The following is a 22,683-nucleotide window of genomic DNA, read 5'->3' on the forward strand; positions in this document are numbered from 1 at the left end:
AACGCTTTTGATCTCGACATCTGAAGCATTTGAGAGAGAGAGAGCGAAAACTGCACACCGCTGAGAAAAAAGACTCGATAGTTTAATGAGATTGCATTCCACTTAAAACCGTTTCGCTCAAAGCTCGTCACGAAGTTGAATTTACAGCAAACTGCAACGCGCCGATTTGGTAAACGTTATTAAGGCGTTGCGCTGCCATGCAATACGATTACCCGCGTTGGGGGGGGTGGGGTAGGAACACGCATGGGAAAACATTGAACTCTTTCCCGCTCCGAGGCATCCGCAAGATGCAGGGTGGTGGGCGTCCCATTCACCGCCGAATCTCGGAACGCGCGAACGGCTCGGCGTTAATTTTACTTAAGGGAGGCGTAGTAGCGCCGTTGTTTTTAGTTTACATTGTTACCGCTGATAACTGTAGTGACACGACCGCTGCCACTACGATAGCCGGCGGCCAAACTGTACCACACACGGCCCTCCAGCATGGCCTTGTGGGAGCCTCGGTAACGATAACGTGATTATATTTCAGTTTTTCTTAAATTAACACTCGGCAATAGAATTGGACGAAAAACTCATGACGTGTACGTACGTATGCACGTCATCGGAACGGGAAAGGGTCAATGAATACGGTACACTTACAGAAGACGGCACAACATCACACTTAAATTAACACTCGGCAATACGGTTCGTACGGTGAGCAATCCCGATGGATTCGTAATGGTCTATACGGTTCCCCAGAGCACGTGACCGTTAGCCACACTACTCGGCTGCTCCTGACGCGGCTGTCTGGCTTGACCACCGGAATGTGAAATTGTCGTTGTTGCTCTGCATCTACGTCAGCCGTACGACAAGAAAAAGATCCACACACCTGCCCCATAACATAACGCACCACGATCGGCAGCTGCTATTTAACAATGAACGAAGGCCCCCTTTAAATTAATCGCTTGCAAGGCAGTTCAGTCAATCCCTAATTTGTAGTAGTTTTAAGTCAGCGGGTCAGTTAGGCTGGTCAGCAACGACAGCACAAATAAAAACACGCATCACATTCTGGTTGTGCACTTAAGTTGGTGAAATTACAGCTCTTGAGTATTAAAACTAGCGGTTTGTCCGTGGCACGACGAACATTCACTCTGGTGTGGCAGATCGAGTGGAAAGTGGCTGCCCCCACAGCATACCAGAGAGGTCACTCAGAGGAATCTCAGAGGTAGCTCTTTGATATCTGCTTCGGCGGGCCGTTCACCAAGGTGGGAAGTGAGATGCCCTCTAATCTGTGTGTGGATTTCAGAGGTAGCTCTGTGATGTCCGCTTCCGCATGCCGTTCACCAACGTGGGAAGTGAGATGCCCTCTAATCTGTGTGTGGATTTCAGAGGTAGCTCTGTGATGTCCGCTTCCGCATGCCGTTCACCAACGTGGGAAGTGAGATGCCCTCTAATCTGTGTGTGGATTTCAGAGGTAGCTCTGTGATGTCCGCTTCCGCATGCCGTTCACCAAGGTGGGAAGTGAGATGCCCTCTTGTGTGTGGGTCTTGGGGGGTAACTCTGCAACGTCATTCGCTTCCGCGAGGTCGTTCAGGAGATGTCTATCTCATGCCGCCAATAGCACAATCGGGATAAACTTAGGGAAGAATTTGCACTATTCTCTCTCTCAAGTCGTTATTTCCAGGTGATAACTAAATTTGGGATTTGTTAGATTCCGTGAAAACCATGTCCTCGTGCTGATAATGTGACGAAGTCATTTTTTGGCATCACGCCACGCTTTGGAAATTCCCAGAATAAATGGGTTAGATCGCGTGAATATAAATGTGTCGTTACACCCACCACCACCCGACACAGCCAATTATTAAGGTTTGTCACAAAACAAACCGTGCCAATTCGTTATCAGTACAGCACACCGGTGTGTTGGAGAGTAAACCTACAACATTTACAAATCGAGTGACGTTTCGCCAGTAATTACAACCAGCAGCACAACTCTGGCTGTCGCCTGATGCAGGTCGTTGTAATCATTGGTGACATGTCACTGTACTCGAAATGCTTCAGTGCATACCCACCGATGTCTGTCGGTGAGCCCCAAGCTTGTGCTCGGTAATTGACAAGCAAATCAGGTGGTGTGGAATTATGCGTGAAACTAAACTACTTTAAATCGGCAGACCGTCTGGCAAAATGACACGGTTACTACAGCAACACAGACAAATAAAAAAAACACATTTTTTAGCCAAACTTGAGTGTACGGGCTAAAATCGCCATTGAACAACAACAGCAACGTGTAGAGAATGGGTGTGTGCAATCCGACCACTGCACCACTCTCCGTATTAACTTTAACGACTCGCAGAATGGAGCGGTTGCTATGGTACCCAGTCGAAGTCGCACGAGTTCTATTCCCAGTCCCTGTTAACATTGGTTGCGATTGATATATGAACGGGTCCCTGGCCACCCTCCCCACCCATCACAAAAGCCTGGTGAAGTATGGTCAAACAACCCCCCTGACCGAGAGAGCGTGGCGGGGGGGGAGCATTAATCGGGCAGTGGATTGGCAAATGATTTCCCACATACCCACGCATTAGTAACAGCATTTCGGATCGATTTTAATTTTAACAAGAAAAATAACCTAAACGCATCCCGCTGCCGATATTGCGTTTCTGTCGACGACGCAAGACGGAGTGTAAACGTTACGCGCAAAAGGTTATTCATAGACGGCAAAAGGTGCGTTATTCACGAACTGGGCTGTCCACGGATTTGAGTTATCCGCCACTGCATCGAGAGACGGAGAGAAAGAAAGTGATGAGAGAGAATGTGATGAAATAAGGCAAGCTCATTTATAAACTATTATTTAATCCTTCACTATTTATTTTATTATAACCAATTAAAATTGTGTTACGATAATCGTCACGTATTTAATAGCTCATGTATTTATTTAAGGTAGATAATTTAAAAGGTTTTCGTAGGCCAATATCATTATCCGTGAAATCTGCTACTCGCGAGCATCTCCAGAAACGTTTCCCTCGCCGCGAATAACGAGGCACTGTGCATGCAGTACCGTGGCATCACGTGACACGCGCATCGCAGGAAGACCAATCTTGTGGTCACAATCGCATCTCTCTCATGTCGAGAAATCACATTTTGCGTGCTATTACCCCCATTTACCGCTCACGATTCATTCTCCAGCCCCTGCATGAACGTGCTTTGGTCCGATGAGTTTTCCCCGTCGTAAACGGAGAGCGTTAGAATTGGTTTCAATATTAGTGGAGTAGAACCCCCTGTTAACGACGAATCGCTTAATGACGGGCCTCCATAGAGCCCAATGTGTTCGCTTACCGACAATTCCCCTGTTAATGGCGTGCTGTTGTAGGTACAGTGAACATTAATGCTTTAAGCCTTTTTTATATACTATGTGTTTATCATTTTGTTAGTATCTTCATGTATTAATATAAATTGTTTAAGCATTATAAAGTACGTATTTTTTTGTAAAAAAAGAGGTAACTTTCGATGTTATCGGAACGAATTAAGCCTTTAACGTGCATTTCCTATACTCACTTAATGACCAAATCACTTAACGGCCGGTTTTGTGGAACCAATCACTGTCGTCAAGAGGGGTTCTATCGTATTGTGCATTAGATTAGGCGGGGGCGTTGGCCGACCCGTTGCACATGTTCGTGGTGCAAACCCAAGCGGCCGCCCTGGTTAATACTGCCGCGAGATGTTAACTACTTCGCCCGATATACAGGAGGTCGTGGGTTCGATCCCGACCCTGACGCCTGCTGTATATTTGGAGTTTGCGTGTCTCTCTCATCATCACGGTGGCTCGGAGATGTTGACTACCTCGCCTGGTATTCAGGAGGTCGTGGGTTCGATCCCGACCCTGACACCTGCTGTATATTTGGAGTTTGTGGTGTGTCTCTCTCTCCGGGTCCTCCGGTATTTTCCCCTCCGCATTTCGAATCGACGTCACGTTTAGAGTATTTGGCTGCTGCTAGACACTTCCACGCGATGGCGAGCTGGATGAGGGCATCCTCCCCCCACACTGTGCAGGCCGTTGGGGGAGGCTACTTGACCATACTTCGCCACGCCGGTCACTGGGTTTGTGAAACTCGGGGGCAAAGGACGTGGGGGCATATAACTGCAACACAACAATGAATTCGACCAAATGTCCCGAATGGAGCCCAGCAGCCACCTGGACGACAACCCCATGATGCATCGTGGTCACCCATCCGCAAGCGCACGCACGCACGCCTGCTGAGCGTCCGAGATCTGACGAGATCGGGCACGATCCTGGTGACATGGTCACGAGGATGGTGTGTCAGCTGTAGTATCGTTTGTAAAATACCGTCATGCACAGCTGTGTATCCATGCACGTGCAGCAACACGGTAGTACGCGGGGTTGTAACAAACATCGACGATGGTTTTTCATGCAGGTTCCGTCCAACTACTTTGATTACGAATGCGCGACAGGGCAAGGGAATTTTCTTACCGAGGAGCTACGTTTCATTCCCGATAACGCTCACCACGAGCATTTGTCCCGGGGGCAGGAGCTGGGCCGTCTTTGACTTTTTTACTGGGGCCTCATCAGGGAGAATGTGGCCCCCGAAAAGCCAAAGCCCACCTCTGGTCTCGCCGTCACGAGTTGGGGGGGCGGCGGGTCTCAGGAAACCTGCCCATCTCTGTGCCGCATTTGAGATCTCAATTCTCAAAACGCAGCAGGAGCCTCGTGCCAAAAACGAACGGCGTGCGCGGTGTATGCAGCAAAACCGGCGACAACGATGAATCACGTGGTCGCACAGAGCTGGGCAGTAGTGCTACTTGTTGGGCCGAACGCGAACGTAGGCTTCCTGCCACCGATGACATCGACCGCTCCATTTAAGACCGAAACGGGAGGAGGAATTCTCCACAATTGTGGCCGGTGCCTAGCGAGGCTGGCTGGTTGTTGTTGTGGTAATCACCGGTGAAACGCCGCGGTTACTCGTATTGTGAATGTCTTGGGTTTTTTTTTACTCTCCGACACACACACACAATCGGTGTGCCAAACAAATCAAAACTACAATCGGCACGTCTTGTTTGCGCGGGCGAACCTCGCCAAATGGTCCGTGACGCGCGGCGGCGGGTTTAACGGCGCACTTATAATAATAATTCTTTGTTTTTTAAATTCACTTTCACCGGTGGCGTTTTGGCGAGTCGTTCCCCCACCCGCCCCCGCTCTCTCTGCCGTACGCGAATGCACGAATCCCACCCACCCCACCCCCCGCGTACGCAACGCGCGCCGGCTGGATTGCAGCTAGCGGCCTAAACAGCACCGCCCCGGTTTCTTAAACGCCGGCACTATTGCACATTGCCGTTTAACTCTCGCGGTTGTCCTGAACGCGTTTCAGCTCCCGCTCGCGCTCACTTCGTTTCTCTTGGTCCATTCATACCGACAACAGAGGGGGAGCGGGGAGCGAACAGTTTTAGTTTTTTTTAGCCAAGTTGCAGAGGGCAACCGCGCGTTCAAATGCGCCCCCCCCCTTCACGTTATCCAATTATGGTGCGAGAGACAATCGCGCGAGCGTGCGCGCACCTCCTTTGCCGCTCCACAGCGACGCCCGCCCCCTGCCTCCCGGCACGCACGCACACGCACGTGTGCACGCACGTGCGCACACACACACGCGCGCGGATGTTAACAGACCACCTCCGGTGCCCGATCAGTGCCGCTATAAGGATGCGACCACGGCACGCATCGCCGATTAGATGGAACATTTTTGGCTTTTTTTTGTTTGCGTTCGTTCGTTAAACATTTGGTTTCAAATCGACGGAAAAATAAATAAATTTTGCAGCAGCGGTGGCGTGGAGGTGGAATTAGCCTCAACAGCTACTGAGCACGCACGCGGGACACGGTGCGGGCAGGGCTGGCGCTCGGGTAGGCCCTGCACCACCAAACGTCACCAAAGTTCACTCCTCTCCTAAGCGGTGTATCACGATTCCGGTTGCGCCCCCTAATCCTCACTCGGCAGCCCTACCGGCCCCCCCCAAACCACTCCTCGCGCACGCCGAGTGGTTTGGTTTGTCCGCGACTTGCCGCGTTACGTCCAATAGCAAGTCGGCGCGAACGCAGTGGCCGGGAGTCGCTGCGGCAGCTCCGTGTTAAAACACAAAACACCCTCGCCATCGGAGGTCGCCGGGCATCGTTGTCCCGTCCTGGTCGCGTCCTGGAGCTGCTCGTTCTGGGTTGAGCGGCAGTCCCGAGTGGCGGCGAGCACACGGACGGCAGTGGGAAGTGGAGCGGTGGTTAGGGGTGCGAGCCCGGTGAGCCAGAGTTCGATTCCTGGCCATGGTGAATACGTGACGAGCGACACATGAACCGATTCCTGGCTTCCTCCTACAACTTCACCAGCCCGCACTGACCAGCATGGTGGTAAAGTATGGTCAAAGCAGCATGGGCAAGGTCCTCATCCAGCAGTGGATTGACAAGGCTGTAAGTAAAGTAAAAAATCAAGCAACAGACGCAAAGAGCACATGGGAAAGATTGGAGCTTGAAACGAAGATAATTTGTCATCATAAAATGTACAAGCACCCAAAGGTTTTAGGGTTAAAGCGACGTGATGTTGGACTCCAGTCCAAGTTGGGGCTAAGCCTAAAAAAAGTTATTCAAGAGAAGTTTTCTTATATTCTTGGTTCTTTCGGTAAAGTCACGTTGAAGCCAAGATCCCACAGCCTTTCATTGAATCGGAGTTAACCAACTCCTATTGGGCACCAACGAAGACTCGATGTGAATCTACGACCGTGACGTTACCGTCCACAAGTAATTTTTGTATTATTGTTTCCCTTCGAATGTTTTTATCACGGCGACCGGAACACTGAAATGAGAGAGCGGTCGGCGTGACCCGACGCGAGAAAGGCGTTTCGCGCTCGCTCAACGGAACCCTCGGCGGACAGGCTCCAGGCAGACTCGCGAGTGTGAGTGTGTCTGTGTTTGTGTGCGAGTGTGTCTGTGTTTGTGTGCGAGTGTGGGGAGCGGTAGCGTGGCGGTTAGCGCTGTGCTGTACTACGAACCCGGCGACCTGAGTTCGATACCCGCTCACGGCCAACGCAGGTGACGATTATCTGAACCGGTTCCCCTAGGCCGACTCGGCCTCAAATGAGTACCTGGTGCAGTGTGTAGTAAACATCACGATTGGGGAGACAAAGGCGGTCGAGCCATCCACCCCATGGTGTGCCACAGTGCCGGCCTTCATAGGTGCTCGCTAACAGCACTTGCCCCAACAGTCTGTTGAGGCTAGACGGGGATCTTTGTCTTTGTTCAGTGGGCACATCACGCGTCAACGGATCCCCTCCATCAGTTTTAATTTGAATTTCCTGAACATCCCTCGGATTGCCAATGTCTGCGCAGTCATCGCCACAATCAGACCCCCCCCTCCCCGCCCCAACACTTAAAATACATCAACAGCAGTGACGGCGGCAGTGGCAAGACGTCAACTACCTCGCCAGGTATACAGGAGATCGTAGGATCGATCCCTGACGCCTGCTGTGCATTTGGAGTTTGCGGTGTCTCTCTCTCTGCCCGTGGTCGCGCGGATTTATCTCCGGCTCCCGCGCTTTTTCCCTCCTCCGCATTTAGGATCGACATTGCCGCGCGTCTTTTAGAGTATTCGGCCGCGATTCATTTTGACGCGGTGCAGGGCTCGTTTAAGACCCACGGCAGCTAGTCGTGAAGGAAATCCTGACGGCGTGATTTTAATTAATAACTATCAAAAGGTTTTTACTTACTCGCCGGCGGCGGCACTGCAGCGGATAAAATGTGTTATCCGTGGTACCGATCGTCAGTTTCCACTCTGCAGGTAAAAAAAAAAACGCTTCGCTGTCGTCTGCAATTTGGAGGGACGAATGCACTGGGGCCAATAAGATTGAGCCGACATGTTCCGGCGTCGATGTTGTAATTACCTGCGCATGGAGAGGAAGAAAACAAAAAATCGATAAGTGGGGCCTTGGGGCCGAAACACTCATCTCCCCCCTCAGGCAAACCACACAGAGAATCGCTGGCACGGGGATCACAACTGATGACGAACGAAAATATTACGTTGTTTAAAAGGCGGCGTTATCCGAGTTTAAATCGCACCGCATGCCCTGCTGAGCCGTAAATCTCCCGTGAAGCCCTTCGCCGCAGGCCCAATATCACGACCACCGTACGGAACGATGCTTCGCCTATTTATTTCAGATTGCCTCGAGGTTAAAAACGATTTCCCACTTTCCGGAACGTGGCCCCAATGCTTGACGGTCTTTTGTTCACCTGCAAATACTCAATTGGGAGCCACACGCGCAGAGTAGCAGCGACGTCACCCAGTACCGCGAACACTGAAACTTGGCAGCATCTTCCTTCCACGCCCCAACCCCGCACCTCCGATTATCACGGTTGGCTACGTGCGGTGATGCGACGCAACTTCAATGTACGTACGTGCGCACACATGCCGACTAATCCTCTCTCCCCCCCCCCCCCGCTAAAAAATCCTGACCTTGAGGTGACACAGCAGGGGGGGGGGGACCGAAACGCTGGAGGGTGCAAAGAGAGAGAAACGTGGGCTGCTCCCCCCCTCCCTTGTAAGACTCCACCACACCGACGAAGACCGATCGAGATGACATTTAACGCGCCGCCGACCCGGCCATCGGACGCCGCCGCCCCCCACCAACGCTGGATACGAACCCCCCAGTCCAGTACGACATCCGTCGCAACTCGGAGGAGGGGCCGCCGCTGGGGGGGGGGGCGTGGCCTCACTCGCGGACCCAGCGAGCGTCTCTCCCATCCCGGCTACCACCCCACGGCGTCCCAGGCGTCTTGCTCCTCGGCCTTGGCTGCCCGCTTGCTGCTGCTGCTGCTGTCGACGGCTCCCCCACCTCCTCCTGCGTCGCCGCCGTTCGCTTTGCTCTTCTCCTTCTTGCCGACGTCCCAGCCGGAATCCCAGGAGGCGTCCCAGCTGTCCTGCCGGCGTGGATCGCCGGCGCCGCCACCCCTGCCGCCGCCACCCCTGCCGCCGCCGCCGCCGCCGCCGCCAGCCTTCTTGTCGTCTTGCTCCTGGAGAAAGAGAGCCGCGCGGAACACCGGGGGGCCGTGAACTTCCGTCGAAAGGAAAAGTTCTTGCCGCTTGAAGTAAAAAGGAAATCCCGCCCGAGCGGACGTCCACCGCGGAGGTGGATCAACAGAGTCGGACTCGTGTGCCGGAGGTGGATGGATGGATCGTCTCATCGCGATGATGTGATGGAAGGCAATGGCCTTCAGCAGTGGGTTGACCGTGGCTGATGATGATTTACGCTGCGGTGTCTCATCATCATCATCACGGTGGCGAGGAGATGTTAACTACCTCACCTGGTATACCGGAGGTCGTGGGTTCGATCCCGACCCTGACGCCTGCTGTATAATTGGAGTTTGCGTGTCTCTCTCTCTCCCCATGGTGGTCGCGTGGATTTTTCCCCAGCGCCTCTGTTTTTTTTCCTTCCACGTTTAGAATCAACGTCTCGGGTTTTAGAGTATTTGGCTGCTCTAAATGTCCACGTGACGATAAGCCACTTCCATTTGGGCTATCATTTGTGATAGCCAGGTCGCTTCTGAAAAAGAGCTAAATAGCTCAGTGGGGGCCTTACCCAGTAAAATAAAAATAGTTTATAGTTTTTCCATTGTATACAGGGACTCATCTACTTACGAACATTCGACTTACGAACTTTCACATTTAGAATCAATGTCACGCGTTTAGAGTATATGGCTGCTGCTAGAAATGTCCACGAGATGATGATGATACTAAGTCCACTTTCGTTGAACTATCATTTGTGATAGCCAACTTTACCTGCTTAAATAAAATAGTTTAAATAGTGATTTAAAGCTTTCGTGACTGCAGTGATTCATATTCTTAGCTCTTTCGGTAAAGTCACGTTGAAGGGAAACAATAAAATAATAGAATATATATAAAACAATAAAAATTCTCACGACGTTTCGACCATAACGCAAAACGGTCATCATCAGGTGTGAAAAACACCTGATGATGACCGTTTGCGTTATGATGATGACCGTTTTGCGTTATGGTCGAAACGTCGTGAGAATTTTTATTGTTTTATATATATTTTATTATTTTATTGTTTCCCTTCAACATGACTTTCCCGAAAGAGCTAAGAATATAGTTTAAATAGTTTTAGTTTATTCACGGGCCAGGCGGTGATGCCCTCTTGTGACCAGTCGCAATATTCCACTTGAAAGCAACCAGAGTTAAAAATAATAATAGGTGTTTACCCTTTCTGGCAATGTAACAGGAGTTGTGTTCAGATGTTCAAACACCAAAGAGAAACCTTTTGCAAGGAATCAAGTACCGCATTAACCACACACGGCGGCGCTTGTGGTGAACATGCAAACAAATCACGTTCTGATAACAACGCCTGGCATTGTCTTTGAAACTGATTGGCCTACGCCAGAGACAGACGCCTTCTTCATGGCCCAGTCTCACGACCACCAGTGTCAGACCAGAGAACAACAAAACAATACAAAGCCATCACGAATGCCAAGAAGGTGGCTGGCTGCAGTGATATATACGGGGACTCCTCGACTTACGAACGAATTAGGTTCCAGGTTTGTTCGCAAGTCGATTTGTTCGTAAGTCCAACTTTACTCCTGTCGATTACAAACGTGTTGTACGGCGTGTACACTAAACACGGGGAAGGGCTTTAAAAGTTGTATAATCTCCTGTAGATCTAGATGCCACTGGTTCTTCACGTTCTGCAGATGTAGATGCCACTGGTTCTTCACGTTCTGTAGATGTAGATGCCACTGGTTCTTCACGTTCTGCAGATTAGATGCCACTGGTTCTTCACGTTCTGCAGATATAGATGCCACTGGTTCATCATATTCTACACATGTTGATGCCACTGGTTCTATTCTACAGATGTAGATGCCACTGGTTCTTCATGTTCTGCAGATGCCACTGGTTCTTCATGGACATACGAACCAGGTTTGTTCGTATCTCTAAAAGTTTGTAAGTCGAATGTTCGTAAGTAGAGGGGTCCTTGTATACAATGGAAAAACTATTTTTTATTTTACCGGGTAAGGCCCCCACTGAGCTATTTAGCTTTTTTTCAGAAGCGACCTGTCTATCACAAATGATAGCCCAAATGGAAGTGGCTTAACGTCACGTGGACATTTAGAGCAGCCAAATACTCTAAAACCCGAGACGTTGATTCTAAACGTGTAAGGAAAAAAAACCGGAGGCGCTGGAGAAAAATCCACGCGACCACCATGGGGAGAGAGAGAGACACGCAAACTCCAAATATACAGCAGCAGGCATCAGGGTCGGGATCAAACCCACAACCTCCTGTATACCGGGCGAGGTTGTTAACATCTCATAGCCACCGTGATGATGATGAGAGAGAGACGTGGACTCCAAATATACAGCAACAGGCGTCAGGGTCGGGATCAAACCCACAACCTCCTGTACACCAGGTGAGGTTGTTAACATCTCATAGCCACCGTGATGATGAGAGAGACACGCAAACTCCAAATATACAGCAACAGGCGTCAGGGTTGGGATCAAACCCACAACCTCCTGTATACCAGGCGAGGTTGTTAACATCTCATAGCGACCGTGATGATGATGAGAGAGAGACACGCAAACTCCAAATATACAGCAACAGGTGTCAGGGTTGGGATCAAACCCACAACCTCCTGTATACCGGGCGAGGTTGTTAACATCTCATAGCCACCATGATAACGATGAGAGAGAGAGACGTGGACTCCAAATACACAGCAACAGGCGTCAGGGTCGGGATCAAACCCACAACCTCCTGTATACCAGGCGAGGTTGTTAAGGGTTCAACACAGCGGGTCCCCAACCTTACCGGACCCGTGGCTCCATTGTACGCCTAAGGCACATTGTGCAGACCGCCAAGTACTGCCGACTATTCTAAGAGTGCTTTAAGGTATTTAATTTAAAAGCCACGAGAGCTGTCAACTTTTCAGCCAAAAAGCATTTTGCGATTTATTTTGCCTAAGTATCGAGGCGGTGCAACATCTCCCCGTTTACAGCCCTGAGCAATGGTTGACGGATAACAGCGATGGGAACATGATTGGTCGAGCGAGTGGGTTAGTGAGTGGGTGAGCGAGATGGTGAGCGGGTGAGCGAGCGAGATGGTGAGCAGGTGAGCGAGCGAGATGGTGAGCAGGTGAGCGAGCGAGCAGGTAAGTGAGCTGGCGCGTGAGCGGGCGGGCGGGTGAACGGGCGGGCAAGCTGGCGGGCGAGCTGGTGAGCGGGTGAGCGAGCGAGCAGGTGAGCGGGTGAGCGAGCGAGCAGGTGAGCGGGTGAGCAGGTGAGCTGTGCGCACTTTGCTCACGACTGCGGCTTGGTGGCGCAGAGGTGAGCGCACAGCGATACGAACCCGTCGATCCGAGTTTGAGTCTCGCTCGCGGGCACAAAAAAACGAATATAAAACAAGGGCTCCTATTGGGCAGCATTTAAATCGGCACGTGAATGGTGACGCTGTGAGTGGGCGGTCGAGTAACAGACAACCCCCCTCCTCCCCCTTCGATAATCACGAAGCATTCCTCCTTATTTAACTCATTCAAAGCGAAAATGATCAAATGTTGCTGGCACGGTGCACTGCGGGGAAATGGTGGCGTGAGCGCTGCACAGCGCCGCCCGGCCGATCCGAGTTCGAGTCCCGCTCACGGCCAATACCGCTGACTATTATCTGCAACCAGACCTGGGCTTCCTGGGGAGACAAAGGCGGCCGGGCGTGGTGCTGGCTACCCACCCCCTCGTGTGCAGTGCCGGCCTTCACAGGTGCTACTCGCTAACTTGCCCCTACAGCCTGTTGATGTCTACAGAGTGCGGGGATGTCTTTGTGGTTGAGGCCGGACACTCACCGCACCCCAGCCGTCCCGCGTCCCTGCTGGGCTGTGCTCGCTCACAAAGTCCCAGTTGTCGATGTCAGCCGCTGGCGCCCCGGACTGCGACTCGTGCCCAAAGTCATCCCAGAAGGTCCCGTCAGCACACTTCCTGCTGTTCTGTGCTGCTGTGTCGCTGTTGGTGGGAGGTGGTGGGGTGGTGGTGGTGGTGGGGAGGTCGACAAACTTAACACAACTAAAAGCAGCGATTGAAAAGTTGCACAGCTGCTCCAGTGGCTTCCTAATGTCGGAAGGAAGAGCGTTCCAGACGGCCGCACCGTCATCACCAACAACATCATGTATGTGTACAATGAACTTTTTTCGCACCGCGCGCAGCCAACCGTGCTAATTGGAGGTGCGGGGAGAAGGACAACTAAACACAAAAAGCAGTTTTAAAGAAATGAGTTTGTCAATCGAGAGCGACTGGCGTGGCCGCTGTGGGTTACCCCTCTCGGTGTGGGGAGTCGACCCCGGGGAGCGTCTCGTGGCCCTGTCTTCCCGACCACAGGTTCGACACCTCCCTCCAGCCCTTGGCTCCCACGTCCTGCATCTGGGGGATTGGCACCGATAGGGATTGCAGAGTGAGAGGGGGTCAAGTTTACAATTCGTACACGTGTGTGTGCGCGCGTGTGTGTGTGCGTGCGTGTGCGCGTGTGTGGGTGTGCGTGTGTGTGCGCGTGTGTGTGTGCGTGTGTGCGTGTGCGCACGTGTGTGTGTGTGTGCGTGTGTGTGCGTGCGTGTGTGTGCGTGCGTGTGTGTGCGTGTGTGTGTGCATGTGCGTGCGTGTGCGTGTGCGTGCATGCGGCACAGTTTTGACGCCGGCTATCGTAGTGTGGCGGCGGTCGTGTCGCTACTCATCATCCCTGTAGTCACGCGCACATTCATAGCAGCAGCCAAATACGCGTCACGTCGATTCTAAATGTGTGGAGGGAAAAAACCGGAGGACCCAGAGAACAATCCACGCGACCGCGGAGAGAGAGAGAGAGACGCAAACTCCAAATATACAGCAGCAGCAGCAGGCGTCAGGGGACGGGATCGAACCCCACAACCTCCTGTGTACCAGGCGAGATCGTTAACATCTCCTAGCCACGTGGCGCGCTCGGGATAACACTCACCACCACCACCAGCAGCAGCAGCGGCGGCGGCAGCACGACGGACAGTGCCGTGTTTGCAAGCAGAACGGGCGAGACAAAGCAGAAGACATGGGGGGGGGGTGGTGGGTTAGTGGTGGGGGGCTGGAGGGCAGTGCCCCCCGTCAATCCGGGAGGTTGCGTCTCTCTGCAAGAAAGGCCTCCCGAGAGCTGGGGGATGCGCTCGGAGTCTCGTTCCTCGTTACGTTGTGGTCGGCTGTTTTGCGTTTGCCTTGCCCCAGGTGAACTTGTCTCTCGGGCAACTGCAAACAAAAAGGTCTCGGCTACTCGGGCATTTCACGCTCCCCGATGATGCCTCCGCCGATGTCAAGAGCCCCCCCCCCAGCATCTACCAGACTATTTACTCTCATCGCTGCTGCTGTGTTCACCTGCCGTGCTTGCAGGACACAGCGGGCTCCGGAGGCTGTGGCACGGTACTGCTCTCTCACTCCCTACCTCTCTCCCCTCATGTGGACCCCCTGCCAGGACCTCCACCTCCCTCCCACCCACCACACCACTTAGGGTGTAGCCACGGTGGCTAGGAGATGTTGACTACCTCGCCTGGTGTGCAGGAGGTCGTGGGTTCGATCCCGACCTTGACGCCTGCTGCTGCGGCTGCTGTATATTCGTAGTGTCCGTGTCTCTCTCTTCGTGGTCGCGTGGATTTTTCTCCGGGCGCTCCGGTTTTTCCCTTCCACATTTAGAATCGACGTCACGCGCTTAGAGTATTTGGCCGCTGCTGTACATTTCCACGTGATGCTGATGGTGCCGAGCCACTTTCGTTGTGCTATAATTTGTGATGGCCAGCGTCACTGCTGATGAAGAGCTGCGTAGCTCAGTTGTGGGGTCTTACCTGGTCAAACGAAAAATTGTAGAAATCGGTACGTTATCTGGAAATGCGGGGTTTGCATTTTGACTCGCTATAAATTCCAAAATTCCAACACTCGTTTCTATTCCTCCGACCGCTCCACTTAGGAAGGCTCCCCCCGTTGCACGGGCACCTTCGAGATCGCCTCAATGAGCACGTGAAGCTGTTCACCACCCGCTATTTTGCCTCCATGTCGACACGTTCGTCAAGGAAATACCAATAACGGTCGGGGTCTCGGGTCGAGGTCCATCAGCACGACTCAACGGGGTGCTCAGAATTCCTGGCTGCTTCGCGCTCTTACGTAGACCACCCCGGGGATGCGCGTTGCGTGCGGCGACTGCGATGATTCAACACAAGGACGGGCGAGCCTCGCTGCGAGGTGACGGGGGACTGCGTTGGGAGCAGGGCCGAGCGTGGAGTCGAGAGCCACCGTCCCCGTTTAGCGAGCTCCTGGTTCGGGAGGCTAACCTCGCACCGATCAAATGCAAAGTCGGTCAAAGTTGCCTCGAGGTCAGGAATTTTTAGCACGGGGGGGGGGTGGGGGTGGGGGAGGATTAGTCGGCACGTGTGTGTGTGTACGTACGTACGTACGTATATTAGGGGGAGCGGTGGTGTAGCGGTTAGCGCTACGCTGTGCTCCGAACCCGGCGAGCCGAGTTCGATTCCCGCTCGCGGCCACCAACACCGGTGACGATTATCTGAATCGGTCCTGGGCCTCCCCTAGGTCGACTCAGCCTCAAATGAGTACCTGGTACGGTGTGTAAACCATCATCACTGGGGAGGCAAAGGCAGCCGGGCGTGGTGCTGGCCACCCACCGCCCACTCTTGTGCCGTGCCGGCCTTCACAGGTGCTGGGTTCCGCTCGCTAACAGCACTTGCCCCAACAGCCTGTTAAGGCTACACGGGGGGGGGGGGGGGGCTTTGTCTTTGTATGTCCAACTTCTTTGGCACCACTGCACGTAGCCAACTGTGCTAAATCGGAGGTGCGCGGGAGAGGTGTGGCGGGGGGAAGTAATTAAAATTACCCAAGACGGGAACTGAGCGAAGGAACCACACTAACGAGACGGCAAAAATGAAATTACAAAATTTCACAGAATACAATCGCAATGCCGAACCGTGAAGATTAACCAAAGTGCTCGGAGAGGCGGGGGTGATAGTTTTCGCAAGGCAACGTGTTCCACGTGTTCACAGTGGGGGGGTGACGGGGTTTGCGGTTAGTCACATCGGTCGGTATTTGAGAAATTATCGGTCGGTCATGCAGGATACACGGCAGTCCCTCGGTTGACGGTGACATCATCGGTTAACGTTTCGCCTCCCCGTCATGACCCCGCCCGCCCACCGCGGCGGCGGCAATCCCGGCCAATCCGAGCCGCTCGTTAAGTGGGGTCTGCGAGCCGCGCCCTCGCAGCCAATCGGCGGGCGTTTAGACCTCGGGCTTGGCTTCAGTTTACATTGCGCTTCCTGTTTTTTGCTTATCCCCCATTGGAACACGACTACTCTTGCAGACTCGTGGTTAATTCCTCCACACATTTCGAGCGCCAAGTGGGCCTCGTCGGACGGAGGATTAAGAAATAAACAACATTGACCGAGGGGCTGCCGTAACTGTAGCGGTTATACGGACGCAAGGCTCGGGCGCGGAGACGGCGCTGGTTTATTCTAGCGGGTCTCGGGGGGGTTTAAGCGTCCACGGTATTCGTTGGGGGGGGGTGGGGGTGGAAGCCGACGTGGGAGCTCGTGACCGACGGGCAGCCCCATCCCGGATACCTTTGTGGCCAGGTGCGAGACCGACGACGACACGTCGTCCAGAATCTTGCCGTCCTTAACCTACAGTGTACATGCACGTGGCCATCATGCAACAGCACACACACACAAAGACAACACGCACAAAAAGACACGCACACACAAAACATGCAAAAACACAAGCGCAGCAAAGACGCTCCCCCACTGTGTAGCCATTGACTATCGGGGCAAGTGCTGTTGGTGAGCATCTAAACTATAAACTTTTTGTTTTTGACCAGGCAAGGCCCCACCACTAAGATGCTATGTATGAAGCGAGCCTGGCCATTGCTCAACGAAATTGGCTTAACCCCAACCACCATCATCATCATCATCGTCGTCGCGTGGAAATTTAGTGGCCAAATACTCTCTAAACGCCCCCGACGTTAATTCTGAATGTGAAAGGGAAAAACCGGAGGGCCCGGAGCAAAATCCACGTGACCACAGGGGGCGAGAGAGAGAAAGACACGCTAGCTCCAATTATACAGCAGGCGTCACAGGGTCGGGATCGAACCCACGACCTCCTCGAAACCAGGCGAGGTAGTTAACGTCTTCTAGCCACGGTGATGATGATGATGAGAGAGACACGCAAACTCCAAATGTACAGCAGGCGTCAGGGTCGAGGTCGAACCCACGATATCCTGTGTACCAGGCGAGGTAGTTAACATCTCGCCACCTATTGCCAGTGCGCTACGAACCAGGCATCTGGAGGTCGATTATCGGGCACGGCTTGCATCAGTGGCGAGCGACAATTATTTATATATATAATCAGCCGGTCCTGGGCCTCACATTGAGGTCAATTCAGCTTTTACCCAGATGCTGGAGTGGTGTTTAAATCATCAGCGCTGGGGAGAGACGGAGGCAGCCAGCGCGCTATAAGCCACTCCACCCTTCTCGTGGATTGTGCGGGCCTTAATAGGTGCTCGCTAACACGTGCGGCCCCGCACATGCACGCACGCACGCCGACTTGCGCATGTCGAACGGAACGGGACACATGCCCGGGTGACGGGTGTTTTGGCCGCAAGGCATCATGGGAATCCCCCATGACGCCTTGGGTAAGCACCGCCGAAGCAACACACACGCGCGCAACACCCCGCGGTGATTTAAGATGTGACCACGGGGCCTCCAAACAGCAAATCGCTTTTACAGGTGGCCGTTTTGAGCGTCGCCCTCGGTAAAGCGGTGTGGCGGTCGCGTGAGCGAGCTTCGCCCCCCGTTGGGGATCGTTGGCACGGGCGGGGCCTGCAGTGCGACTGCCACGCTCTGCGGCCGTGCGTCGTCGCCCGCCTGGGTTCACGCGGCGACGCGGCTGCCCGCGACCGCCGAGTGGGTCGCCACCCCTCGGCCGAGTTAACCTTTTTATTATTTTAATTATTTTTATTATTTTTACCAGGTGAGGCCCCCACCACTGTGGCTGTGTAGCTTCTTTTTTCAGAAGCGACACCTGGCCACCGTCACAAACAATAGCTCAGCGAAGGTGGCTCATCATCATCGTGTGGAAATATATAGCGGCCAAATAATCGTAAACGCGTGAAGTTGGTTCTCAATGTGAAAGGGAAAAACCGGAGGTCCTGGGCAAAAATCCACGCGACTACAGGGAGAGAAAGAAAACATGCAAACTCCAAATGTACAGCAAGCGACAGGGTTGGGATCGAACCCCACGGCCTCCTGTATACCAGGCGACGGAGTTAACATCCCGCCACACAGTTACCTTGTCTGTCGCAGGCTTGATGATGTTATCACTCATCGTCTGGCTTAGCTCAGATGCCTGTGGGATGGGGGGGAGGGGAGGGAGCAGAGCGGGGGAGGAAGGGAGGAGAGGGAGGTAGGTGAGGGAGGGTGGGAAGGAGGGAGAGAGGGAGGATTTATTGATCAACCACCTGCCTTCTGGACGTACTTGTGGTAACGCGTCAGCCGCCGATGATACCGGGAGTGAGAGGCCAAAGGTCATGGGGCTTCGACGAGAACCATCGGCGTGCGATGAATCACGTGGACCCAGTTAAGCGCGGAAGCGTAGAGTGAGGGAAGGGCCGGGGGAGGGGGGGGCGTCACGTTCAGATGGAGCGGCTAAGGGGTAGATAAACACGGCGGTGACAGGTAGGGGAATACAGGGACTCCTCGACTTACGAGCGTTCGACTTAACATACTCCTCTACTGACGAATACTCGACTTAACACACTTCACTTACAAACGGTCGACTTAACAGACTCCTTTGTTTATAAACACTCGACTTACGAACTTTCAGAGAAACGAACAAGCCTGTCCCCTGTATCTATTGACTGTTTGGACCGAGAGTTGTAAGTTCATCCACCGCCTTATTAGATGGTGGTGGTGGCATCTACATCTGCAGAACGTGAAGAGCCAGTGGCATCTACATCTGCAGAACGTGAAGAACCAGTGGCATCTACATCTGCAGAACGTGAAGAACCAGTGGCATCTACATCTGTAGAACGTCAAGAACCAGTGGCATCTACACCTGCAGAACGTGAAGAACCAGTGGCATCTACATCTGCAGAACGTGAAGAACCAGTGGCATCTACACCTGCAGAACGTGAAGAACCAGTGGCATCTACATCTGCAGAACGTGAAGAACCAGTGGCATCTACATCTGCAGAACGTGAAGAACCAGTGGCATTTACATCTACAGAACGTGAAGAACCAGTGGCATCTACATCTGCAGAACGTGAAGAACCAGTGGCATCTACATCTGTAGAACGTGAAGAACCAGTGGCATCTACATCTGCAGAACGTGAAGAACCAGTGGCATCTACATCTGTAGAACGTCAAGAACCAGTGGCATCTACACCTGCAGAACGTCAAGAACCAGTGGCATTTACATCTGCAGAACGTCAAGAACCAGTGGCATCTACACCTGTAGAACGTGAAGAACCAGTGGCATCTACATCTGCAGAACGTCAAGAACCAGTGGCATATACATCTACAGAAGATGAAGATCCAGTGGCATTTACATCTGCAGAACGTGAAGAACCAGTGGCATTTACATCTATAGAACGTGAAGAACCAGTGGCATCTACATCAACAGAATATGAAGAATCAGTGGCATTTACATCTACAGAACGTGAAGAACCAGTGGCATCTGCAGAACGTGAAGAATCAGTGGCATCTACATCTACAGAAGGTGAAGGACCAGCCACATCTATATCTGCAGAACGTGAAGAACCAGTGGTACCTACATCTGCAGCAGATTATACAACTTTTAAAGCCATTCCTCGTGTTTAGTGTACACGCCGTACGACACGTTTGTAATCGACAGGAGTAAAGTTGGACTTACAAACAAATCTACTTATGAGCAGACCTCTGGAACCCAACTCGTTCGTAAGTCGAGGAGTCCCTGTATTTATTTGGCTTGGATCATGATTTTGGCCCGACGTTATTCAGCTATCGTAGAGTGGTGATGGTCGTGTCACTGCGGTTCCCCGTGGTGAGTCACAACGTCTATTAAAAACAATGGCACTGCTGCTACTGCTGCTGCTACGCCTCTCTAAATAAAACAAAACGCTGTGAACCGCACCCACGAGTTCCGAGAGTCAGAGGCGGCACGTGACGGGCGACCCCCTACGACCCCCCCCCCCCGCCGCCTCACTGCGGCTTCGACGGGGGCCCACAATGTGCGTCATTAAGAGCGGAATTTCACACAACCCTCTCTCTCACCTATCTCTCTCTCCTCTCTCTATCTCACCTCTGTCTCTCTCTTCTCCGCTCTCTACCTGCCTGCCCACCCTGGTGACCGAAGAAAATAAGTGTTTTGTTGATATTTATCACGTACAGTATATTGAATGGATTTGTATTATTCTCATGATTAATGTAAAGGCCCTATTTATGTGAGAGATGGGGAGTGGTAGTGTAGCGGTTAGCGCGCTGCGCTATTAACCCGGCAATTCGGGTTCGATTCCCACTCATGGCCAACACCAGTGACGATTATCTGCACCGGTCCTGGGCCTCACCTAGGTCGACTCAGCCTCAAATGAGTACCTGGTGTGGTGTGTAAACATCGCCACTGGGGAGATAAAGGCGGCCGGGCGTGGTGCTGGCCACTCACCCCCTCGTGGTGCCGTGCAGGCCTTCATAGGTGCTCGCTAACAGCACTTGCCCCCAAAAGGCTGTTCAGGCTATACGCTCACAGCGAGCACCTATGATATTTGTGTGTGTATGTATGTGTGTATGTGTGTGTATATGTGTGCAAAACAACCCCCTACCTCCTCGCGGTGCCGGACGGGCAACGCTGTCCTGGACAGTGCTGTGGGGGAGAGGGCCAATTCCGAATGGCCCTCTCCCCTCATGGCGTCTGTGACCACCACAGTGGCTAAATGGGGGCTCTGGACGAGTGCGAGGGGATGGTAACCCATCCACCTTCAATAAATTACCACTAAACCACGTGAAAAATATCTAATAAGCTTGTGCCGGAGGCTCCGGGGGGACAGGCGTCTATGACGTCTCCTGGCCAAACCCCATCTGGCGGAGCCAGGAGATTTACCCTCGGGGCTCCTCCAGAAACAACAAAAAGCCACTTCGTGTGGCCACGTGGAATGTTTGAACGCTCACTGCGGAGGAGAGGCTGCCACTCCTCTGTCGGGAGCTGGACCGGTACCGTCTGGATCTCTTTGGCATTCAGGAGGTTCGGTGGACCAGCTCTGGCTCCTGCCACCATGAGGGGTGGACAGTCCTCTACTCGGGGTAGGAGACTGCCAAACAACAGGGTGTGGCTCTTCTTCTGAACTAAAGAATGAATGGGACATGGGAGCGTGGCGGTGAGGTGTGGGAAGCTGTAAGCCCCAGGCTACTTTGAGCTCGCCTTCCCATCAACCGGAGGCGAGGAGTGGTGGTCGTGGTTACTTATGCCCCCACCGAAGACGAACATCCGTGGAGGGATGCAGGCAAGGCCGATGAGTCAGATGCCTTCTATGACCTCCTGTCACAGGTGCTGGCTAAAGTGGCACCTCGGGATAGAGTCATCATGTTGGGTGACTTCAATGCCCGAGTTGGTCATGATGCTGGCACCTGGTCTGGAGTGATTTGAGGGCATGGGCCAGATCAGCTCAATAACAACAGTAGGAGGCTGCTAGATTTTTGTGCAGCCCATGGGCTTGTAATTACCAACACGCTGTTCCGGCATCGGCGCATCCACACAACATCATGGATGCATGCCGGGTCCAAGCAAGAACATAGTGACGGACCAGCAGATGCGAGCCCATGTCCTTGACACCAGGACCTACGTGGAGCTGATCTGCCCTCTGACCATCGACTTGTCATCTGTAAGATGCGCCTGCCATTCTTCCACTCTGCTGGTGGGTGTACACCCAGGACCCCATTCCAAGCTAAAGTGGCCTGGTCTCAGTTATCTGATGAAAGTGGCAAGCGAGAATTGCATCATCGCTTGCGGCTGGGATTGGCATCGTCCCCGACTCCTCCTGATGTTGAGGGTAAATGGGCGAGGTTTAGGACTGTGACTCATGCAGCTGCAATGGCTGCTTTGGGTACATGGTCCAGACCTCCCCAGAGACCCTGGCTGACAGAGGAGGTGTTCAGGATGGTTGAGAAAAAGCGACAGGCCACTGTCATCGGCTACAGAATCCCTCGTCAGAGAATGAGGAGGCTTACCGCAGCCTTCGCTCGGAGGTTCGGAGAGCCGTGAGGCGCTGCAAGGATGGGTGGTGGTCGCGGGTTGCTGAAGAGATGGAGTCTGCCTCAGTGGCCCGCGATCACAAATCTCTATTTAACTCCATCAAAAAAGTAACCTGCAGCGCCACACCTAGGGGAAAAAACGGTGATCCAATCTCCGACCTCCAGGAACAGGTATGCAGATTTGCTGAGCATTTCTGTGAGGTCCTGGGGGAGGAAAAATCCTTTAGCCAGGAAAACATCGTGGCACAAAGTGAGGATGACCCTGCTGAGGCTGCGGTGCCTCAAATATTGGAAGAAGTCACCCCCTGTGAGTGGCTGGCTGAGGTGCCATTTGTTGAGGAAGTACTGAAGGCGATCCGGAGTCTGAGACCAGGAAAGGCAGCGGGCAGACA

At 53.0% G+C, this 22,683-nt stretch overlaps 1 protein-coding gene across 8 annotated transcripts in view; it reads right to left on the bottom strand.

Annotated features, from left to right (window-relative positions):
* Window positions 1-61: 61 nt before the first annotated feature.
* The window catches only part of ARFGAP1 (ARF GTPase activating protein 1), a 49,922-nt gene continuing 27,300 nt past the window's right edge, over window positions 62-22,683 (bottom strand). For 4 of the 8 annotated variants that reach the window (XM_076073870.1, XM_076073874.1, XM_076073869.1 and 1 more), the window contains 5 exons: window positions 18,360-18,416; window positions 16,637-16,696; window positions 13,321-13,424; window positions 12,854-13,010; window positions 62-9,028 (listed from right to left, as the gene is read on the bottom strand). In XM_076073870.1, the coding sequence (XP_075929985.1) occupies window positions 8,765-9,028; window positions 12,854-13,010; window positions 13,321-13,424; window positions 16,637-16,696; window positions 18,360-18,416 (642 nt within the window). In that variant the 3' untranslated portion in view covers window positions 62-8,764. The remainder of the gene's footprint in view (window positions 9,029-12,853; window positions 13,011-13,320; window positions 13,425-16,636; window positions 16,697-18,359; window positions 18,417-22,683) is intronic. The other 4 variants (XM_076073875.1, XM_076073873.1, XM_076073877.1 and 1 more) reach the window with 2 other exon arrangements.

The sequence above is a fragment of the Petromyzon marinus genome, chromosome 43 (assembly GCF_048934315.1).
Source record: "Petromyzon marinus isolate PM22_M1 ecotype Great Lakes invasive population chromosome 43, UKy_Petmar_22M1.pri1.0, whole genome shotgun sequence".
Classification (NCBI taxonomy): Eukaryota; Metazoa; Chordata; class Hyperoartia; order Petromyzontiformes; family Petromyzontidae; genus Petromyzon; species Petromyzon marinus.